At 44.1% G+C, this 8,954-nt stretch overlaps 2 protein-coding genes across 2 annotated transcripts; one reads left to right on the forward strand and one right to left on the reverse strand.

Moving 5' to 3' along the window:
• Nucleotides 1–1,117: 1,117 nt before the first annotated feature.
• Nucleotides 1,118–3,062, forward strand: EURHEDRAFT_489932 (MFS general substrate transporter). Its single transcript, XM_040785629.1, has 6 exons — nt 1,118–1,419; nt 1,471–1,729; nt 1,783–2,456; nt 2,507–2,572; nt 2,620–2,705; nt 2,759–3,062. The coding sequence occupies exons 1-6, from the start codon at nt 1,321–1,323 to the stop codon at nt 2,958–2,960; spliced, it is 1,386 nt and encodes a 461-aa protein (XP_040633658.1). The 5' UTR covers nt 1,118–1,320; the 3' UTR covers nt 2,961–3,062.
• Nucleotides 3,063–4,024: 962 nt separating this feature from the next.
• Nucleotides 4,025–5,281, reverse strand: EURHEDRAFT_489936 (phytanoyl-CoA dioxygenase family protein). The gene is made up of 2 exons (XM_040785630.1): nt 5,098–5,281; nt 4,025–5,045 (listed from the first exon to the last, which is right to left on the reverse strand). Exons 1-2 carry the CDS (start codon nt 5,133–5,135, stop codon nt 4,106–4,108), a joined length of 978 nt encoding a protein of 325 aa, XP_040633659.1. The 5' UTR covers nt 5,136–5,281; the 3' UTR covers nt 4,025–4,105.
• Between the last annotated feature and the right edge of the window lie 3,673 nt (nt 5,282–8,954).

Here is an 8,954-nt window from a genome sequence, read left to right on the forward strand (position 1 = left end):
TTTTTTTTTTTTTTTTTTTTTTTTTTTTTTTTTTTTTTTTTTTTTTTTCTAATTTATTTCACCACACTGCGAGCGAGAAGAATGAGTTGGGAAGGATGAGCAGTAGCCAAATAAACTGCCGTAAGAGCACCAAGGCTTCCCTGACTGGCACCAGTGTAGAGACTGAAAGGATTGGCGCGAACCTGTCTTCCCCTTTATAGAAGAGCCCATCTGTCAATAGCGGGCTTGCCCTCAGTGTGGAGGTTGGATTGACCATTATAAAAAGGAAAGAAGTAATCTTGCACAGTAACAGAATAACAAACTGGCCTTAATTATAATAGGTGGCTTTTGAAGGTTAATGGCTTATTCTTAAATACAGCGACCACTCCTGCAAATCCACAATGATGACTAGGCTGCGGCTTATTGTACGACTTGGATGTGGTGACCACATCCAAGTCCGCAAATTGCGGATATTGGATATCATCCCGATATCCAAGTCCAACTGCGGATATCCATTGGACATCCAACGGTATATGTTGGATACCCAACAAATATCCGCACCAGTATAAAATTCGCTAAATTGTCCTATCCAAGACTATCAGGTGACATTTATGAAGCTGACAAACGGAGCGGTGTATAACCATGCATGCGGCTTTTGCGGATTCAAGTCAGAGAACCCAAAATCCGCTCCAAACCGCTCCAAATGCAACTCCACTGGCAGATTCTGAAGAGAATATCAATATGATACAGGGAAATGATTCCAGACTTATATGGAACTAAATCAAGCTGTAGGCGTACCATATTTAGCGCTATAGATATAGAGAAATCGAGAAAGGAATAGTTAAAGAATGAATAATGACTACTAGTTAGGTGTTACGGCGCTCTACTAGGATAGTGGAACATCCAGCTCATAGGTTCTACCTGGGTAGCTATCGACGAGAATAATCAACATGAGGAAAAAAGAGAGGAGGTAACGCCGTATTTATCAACAAAGCAATAAAGCAAACAACTTCACCTCACGTGATACCCAGCCAACGTGACCAGGCTGTCACATTAGGCAGGGTGTTTATACAGGTGCAATAGAAAGCGGTGAGCGTTTGCTATTAAATTTTGGTTTTTGCAATTGTGTTACTATAACCTGCCGTATGTGTATTTACTCCTGAGCCCCCACTGTAGGCTCGTTCATAAAGCCAATCCGCCAACTGACAATACGCTTGGATTGGTGTTGTACCCTGATCCTCACATATTCTTCACACTTTCAAAGCATTTGAATAATAAATAAAAAGCTCGAAATATTAGATAAATATTGTGCTGCTGAGGACTGCCCTGGAAAACGTTGCAATGGACGACAAGAAGCTGCTCCGCAAAATTGACTGGCACCTCTTGCCCATCATGTTTTTGACGTACTTCTTGCAGATGATTGACAAGATATCTATCAACGTATGTACAATGATTTCCAGCATTGATGTGTTCCTAGTTGACGAGTTCAAGTATGCAAACGTGATGGGTCTCCAGGACGACTTGGGGATGACTGGCAATGATTTCTCCTGGTTGGCAACAGCCTTCTTCATTGCATATGCTGTGGCAGAGATTCCTCAAGGAGCTCTTTTGCAGCGGTTTCCAGTTACAAAAGTGCTTGGAGCCAATATTTTCTGCTGGGGTGTGATTCTGTGTTGTTCTTCTGCCGCGAGGAACTTTTCCCACATGCTCGCCTTGCGAATCTTGCTAGGGTTGATGGAGGCTGTCATCGGTGAGATAATCCGAAAACAACCGATGATACCATGCTAATGAACTCCGTTCCAGGCCCCTCTCTCACAATGTATACGAGCATGTGGTATACTCGTGCGGAGTCAACACCACGTTACGGATTTTGGTACTGCGGCTTGGGCGTCGGGCAGATTATCGGTGGGCTGATCTCTTTTGCTGCCCAACATGCCCCGGCAAATATGTCATTTGTTGGCTGGCGCATTATGTTCGTGGTTATAGGTGCTGTCAATGTCTTGGTTTCATTGCTTGTCATGTTCCTTCTCCCAAATACCCCAGATAAAGCCAAGTTCCTCAACGAGTTGGAAAAGCAATGCATTGAACAGCGGCTGACCGACGATCAATCTGGCGTGGGTGTCAAAGTCTTCCGGCGGTGGTCAGTTCTTGAGGCATTTGGAGATCTCCAGACCTGGCTGCTCGTCTTGCTCACTATCCTCATCACAATCCCAAGTGGTGTGATCACAACCTTCTCCTCGATTTTAATCAAGGGCTTTGGGTATAGCCCTAAAGCAAGTGCGTTACTCAACATGCCTTCTGGGGTCGTGAGTATTGTGGCGACTATGGTCTCTACGTACGCAATATCCAGGGGATTTTCGCGTTGGCTGGCAATTGACTTACTACTTCTTCCAACACTAATAGGGTCTTGTTTGATGTCTTTTCTCCCCTCTGAGAACCAGTCTGGCTGCTTAGTGGGTATCTATTTAGTCAACACGGTACGTATCTGGAGAATCTTTAGCAGACCCGAATGGCTAAACCCGGATAGACTGTCGCTCCGTTGGCCTTGATTTATGCATGGACTGGTGCCAATTTTAAAGGATACACAATGAAGGTATATTATCTCCTTCAAGCTATACAGTTCTTTGCTGATTATTGTAGGTTTCTGGTGCAGCGATTGTCTCTGCTGGATTTAGCATTGCGAACATCATCGGACCCCAAACTTTCCAGGCTAAGGATGCTCCTCAGTAAGTTGTTAAACTGATTAGACCAATACGTATCTAGCTGACTATCGCACTAGGTATATTCCGGCAAAAATCACTATTGTCGCTGTAAATGCTGCCGCAATCATAGTCTCGACTGCCTTGCGCATTGTGTACGGGAGGCGCAACTCTACTGCAGATCGGCTGGGTACGCCAGCACGTAGTTCGATAGAATCACGTTTAACTAAAAAGGGAGAAGTACAAGATGTCCATGATGAAAGTTTCCGCTATGTATTTTGAGTGGAACGTTATTTTAGCGCGTTGGTTCTGCATCTTGACCTATATTGAACTACATATCTATCCTAAATGATTTCTGTTGGTAATCTAATTCTCACAGTTGCCGCTCTCATGAGGATCAGGCTCAAGTTCAGTAAGACACGGCATGAAAAGTCCATCGACCGTTGCTACACGGGCACAAATTCCATGGTCAGTCACCAGTATTCATCAGCAAGGCCGTTTCATGGAAACCTATTCATCCTCCGGTTAGGTTTAGAGAGTGACAGAATTCCTAGTATGAGACTCTGTATCACCTTTTTTGCAGATCTTGAAGCACTGAAAATTTGCTGTCAGAGTAGCATCAAACCTGGGACTCATTTGAGAAAGAAAAACCACAAGAAGTCATCTTGTTAGATGGCGGAGACCAGGATCTGACCACCGGTTCGGTGTGGTATTGTTTGACGGCAGATTTAATATCGCTGAAGAAGTGACCTGCCGCTTCTTCACGCTCAGTAACTCATTATCCATAGTTAATGTTCAATTGGTTGGTCTGACTTGTGGGCTGCCTCGATACAAATGAAATAATTGATCGCGGGGCTAGATGAAGTCATATATACCCCATCATGATCTGAATCACAACTCCCAGAATTCCATTATGGGTGAGATAAGTTTGCGCTCTCCCGTTCAGTCACATTGCGCGCTGGCTTATTGGTGAGAGCTGATTGAGTGGGTAGACGGCGATAAGCTATACAACAGCCTATTTAGGGTTGGGTGGTGTTAGTCTCCACGCGACAGATTGCATATCTTCCCGCAGCGCTTTCAATATACCTGACGGGGCCTATCTAGATACTCAAGTCTTCCATACTTGTTATAGATTATCATGGTTTGTATCTTGTGTGCTAGCTATCTATATTAACTTCTGCGACGGATGTTCGATGATGCTTGGGCGTTGCAGCGCCAGCTACGACAACTAGCCGCGCGCAATCGAAAGCTAACATTTTGATAGGCAATAGCATTAGAATGAGTCTAGTGTGCTCTCAATGGACTACATTTGTCGTCTAAGGGCTGCTTTTGCGAAAATAATTATTATATTGCCAATGAACGAACAGTATAGATTAAATCCAAAGTAATTGCGCAGTACGTCAGTCCATGAGATAATATGACAAAGATCAATAGGCCTTCAAACCCGCCAATCTCAACAATTGGTCCGTCATCCCAGGCTTGTTCAACGGCTCACTGCGATCTTTGGGATCTATAGTCCCATCCTCTCTAATCGCCTTTCGCTCTCTGGCGACAATATTATCATGTGGCCAATGAGTCGTTCCTCCCCATTGCCTGAAAATCTCCGCCTTTGTTGCCAAAGCTTCCTTTGTGGCAAAGCTAGCTGGAGTATAGGAAGCATAGATAACAGTGCGAATCACATTGCTATTCTTCGTAGGTTCGGCGCCATAGTGAATAAGACGGCTGTCCCACATGATCAAGTCACCTGGCTCAGCACAAACTTTATAAGGCTGGATTCCATACCACTCCAGCTGAGAGTCACTGAACAAGTACAAATCTTTCTTACTCCAGGTAGCTTCATCGGTAGTCGTGTCGAAAAATTGTTCAAAGAGTCGATGGGAACCAGGATATACAACCAGGCCACCATCCTCCGGACCAGCGTAAGAGAGATTGATGATACCCTGGACACACTGCAAACCTCTTCTGAAGGGACCCTGGTCAACATGCTGCCAAGCACCTTTTCGCGGCACGTCTTTGCGATTGGGCAGCGTGACATTCAGACTATCAAAGCTGACAAGCAATTCATCTGTGCCCCAGAGTTTGGAGAAAGCCTCAAGGACCCCGGGTTCTTGTCGAGCCTCCCAGATGAACTTTTCATGCATGACTGCATAATTATGAAACGTGTTGATTTTTGACTGGATAGGCAAATTTTCTTTCACCCAGGTTTTGGGATTCTCGAGGTCCAGGTCCGTACCGAAGGAATTCAACCACTCAAATGCTCTTTGCTGATAGGCGATAGCCCGGGCTTTGGGAATTGCATTTTTGATCACAATGTAGCCACTATTATAGAATTCGTCGAGCCAGTCATTTGTTTCAAGCTGTGGAGCGCTTTTGTACATCAGCAAGACCGCGTCAGCAAACAGGGTATAACATAGCGTACCTCGCCAATAAGGCTGACTGGACTGGTAAGATAGCCATTGTATCAACAAATACTGGGTATCTAGAAATAATATTCCGGGTAATTTGCTATAATCAAGAATTTGCGAGAGAAGAACTGATGGCAGATTCATGATATTTATATCCCGGTGAATTGGGCAGGGGCTGGATTTATGCCAGGCTTGTATAGCCGCCGGAACAAAAATTCGAATGTCTTGAATACACCGTCGTATAGCCATGCCGGCTTCACCGAACTCGGACTTGCCATTATCACGAATCAATCCCGTCATTTGAAGCAGCAATTTGGTCAACACCCCTGCATTTCATTACATATTTCCCTCCCCCACTCTTTGATAAGACCAGAACAATATCATCCACGGAAGCTCCTCCCGAGCTATTAAAAACCAATCAACATTGAATGAGATGCTGGAGAAATGGGTTTAGGTCACCATCGACCACAACGAGAGCTCGCGAAATAACATTTAGGAAGTGATCGATAGAGCTCACCCAGCCATCGCTGCAAAAAAAAAAAAAATGCGAAAACATACAACAGCCGGGATTCGCTGGTGGTCACCCACCCAACTACTAACCGGCCGGCGTGTGGCTTAAGTACGGCTGAGCGGACGGGAAGCCCTGTTCTCCACACCCTATGGTCGTATGTGCTTGGTTTTTAATTAAGGCAATTGATATCGTTATGGTCTTTCCAAGTAAGTTGTATTGCCTGAATAATAAATAACCCTACCAATTTCCATCTGTGATAAATACGGTTAAGATGGTGGCATCCCTATTGCTATAACGTTAGGCTTCGGAATAAAAAAAAAAACATCAAGTTTCACTTACGCCGCGCCTCCCAGAAAGATATCAATAGTACTCGGCTTGGCTAGTCCAGTCACAATTCCCAGAAGTATGATAATAGACAACCGTAATGAGTATCTTTGGGAATGTTTTATGAGCAAAGCTGCATATTAGCATTGGAACAATTAGTAGAACAGCAAGGAGTGATATAATCAGTGTCCACGCCAGCTTCGTAGACAACGATTCGGAGAAATAAATATGTTTGCATCCCTAGATGATCTGTTGCAAAGTTTCTGTAAGTGCATGCATTGGTTTAGGCCGCAAGATAATAGATAGGCTGGATTTACGCGATAAAAGCCTTAAAAGAAATGGATCGAGGCGTTTTCGACCAATGTTTCGAGTCGTTTCACGGTATTATCGTTGTACGAAGAGAGACATTTTACACCGTGGCCATGTTTCAGTAAGCTTACTCGGTTCTAGTGATACATCCAGTACCATCGATCCAATTCTGCAGACTTGATACATCTCGGGGATCCGCAGCTTCAAGCGGCAGTGTTCGAGATGTTTGCTGGATGAATCAATCTATACATTTATTCTTTTACTGAGAACCCGCAAGTTTTATCTAGGGACAAGCACACTAACCATAGTCTAACAAGGCTGTGTCGATCTTGGATACAACAGAATGACGCTCTTCATTGCGGTCGAGTCTAGTGCTTCCAAGTAATAAAGGAGCAGCCTCGTTTTTATCGATTCTTCTGACCTCTTCTCAAATACGGCAATCCGATCTTGCTTTAAGAGGAGTAAGCGAGCACGTAAGTTGGAGAATGAGCGACAGACATGAAAAGAGTCGTGGGCTGCGGTAAGTGCAGAGAACCTGGGATAGCCAGCAGGAGATAAATCAACTAGATTAACATAGATAAGAGGGTACTAAATATATAATATGCTTCAATCATACTTTGTGATGTTTGCATGTCGCAAGCATCGTTTTCAACATCTTGATGTGGGAGCCCCGCCAGGTCAAAACGGAACTTCTGGAGCATCGCTACCGCGTAACAAGTGCGTGCTGGTTTTCGATCACTCATGTTCTTTAGAGTTTGTGAAGTATATCTATGCATGTTCCATTCTTAATTCTGCAACACTTTTTTTTTTTTTTTTTTGTAGTTAATTGATAGGTGCCAGACTGTCTTGAGTCTCTATCTTTCTGCCAGATCTCTGTTTAAATCTTTTAGCACAAGTCAAAAAGTCAAGTCTATTCTTATTCTAACGGAGTATGCATTGTGTTTAACACGCAGCCTCTCGGCTAACATGGCACTTCCACAAATGTAAAACAGAACACTACTCTTGAAAAACATAAAAATGAACCAAAAATTCCCGAAGAATATTTACTCCAAAATATACTTTCTGCGACGATGATGACGGCTGTGGCTATATTGCACCATATACTGAAGTAAGCCCCAGGGTCCATTCAGATAACAAAGACTACTTTTTTACAGTAGGGATGCCAATTTCGTGTTGGTGATTCGGTGATGTTTAATGCCGACAGTTGTCAGGGAATAGAGAGCCCTTTCATCATTGAACCTGTCCCTTAAGCACGCAAGTATGCGTTTTGCCATGCGGATGGCTGCTCGGCCAAGAATAGAATGGCTGTAGAGGAGAAGAATTTGAAATTGGCTGGCAAATAACAACGTTAGATATTTATTATACGGCGAGAGATTTCATAGGCAATCAAATTACACCAAAAGAGTGATATGTAGCGAAGAAACTGCGCTGCAAAAAAAAAAAAAAAAAAAGGAAACATCACCTGGTTGGGCACTGTTTTCCTCCTGCATTTAGCGCAGTAACAAGAGCCATTGATGCCAAGCCAGAGAATTTTGCAGCCGAAACTTGCTTATATAAATTATCAAAAAGTCTTGAGCTCATCAGAGGAATGAACTTCACCACTCCCTCCATGACTTTACTCGCACCTTTCCAATCCGATCTGACACTTATTTGGTCAATCCTGTTTCCACGTGAGTTTATGGTGGAGGATTTACACGATTCCAAGCATCTATTGAAACAGCCAGATCATGCAAATTATCTTTGGGAAATTGCGTTTGCCCAAATTCCGCATGAAGCAAGTGTGCAAGTTGCCTTGATTATAGGGCTCGGCCGAACTCGTCTGTCTGGGCTTGCCCCACTCACTGCTTCTCCGATGGCTTGAATTGCTCGATTGAGGTGTTCCATTTCTGCGTCCTCTCAAAGTGGCTTCTAAATATGTTACTAAACGAGAAAAGATGTGGGCACCTTTGCAGAACTGTCCATGGGCATGGCTTTGACTGCCATGTTAGAGAGTCAGGTGGCTTCATCAAGGTCTTCCATAAATTAGCTTTGCTCGTATCGATTATGGAACAAGCTCCGAAGGTGGCTCAGTGGAGTGGCATAATGAACCTGCTCGGGAGAAGTTGCTTTCATTGCGGAAAGTGCGATCTGTACAGCACTACGGATATCATCTTTTATATTCTTGACTTAGAAACGTGTTTTTAGTTGTTCTAAAAGGCCTTTCAATGCAAAGACCTGGTCAGGATGACCCAGGGGTTTCCCTTCGTCGACTTGTCCACAGATTAAACTGTGCGATCGAGATCTCCCATCCCATACGGTGGAATCACCACGGTCTCGTATCTGCAAGAATCATCCAAAGACACGGCTACATGTGTCCGAGAAATAACTTCAATTGCATTGTCAGGTCCTCTGGATTTAATGATCATATAACTCATAAAGCGCCTATCTAGAGACATGCCGAGCATTATTATTATTTAATCAAGTTTATTGTCCATACCGAGCCCTAGAGCTATGACAGACCATTATCCGTGGACTTGAGGCCGTTAGCTATCCTACAGTCTCTTATCCATATAAGTTCCTGGGGCACTAGCCCCCTTCCATACTCTTTCTGATCCTTTTCCTCGCCCCAGACCGCCTGTTTGCGCAGGGCTTTCGAGCACTGTGCTCTCCTTGTGTTTCGTGCAGGATGGGTGCGGCCTAGGCTGACTTCAGCTCAGGCTACCCTTCCTGCTATCCTTCTCCTGTTCG

The sequence above is a fragment of the Aspergillus ruber genome (genome assembly GCF_000600275.1).
Source record: "Aspergillus ruber CBS 135680 unplaced genomic scaffold scaffold00076, whole genome shotgun sequence".
Taxonomy (NCBI): Eukaryota; Fungi; Ascomycota; class Eurotiomycetes; order Eurotiales; family Aspergillaceae; genus Aspergillus; species Aspergillus ruber.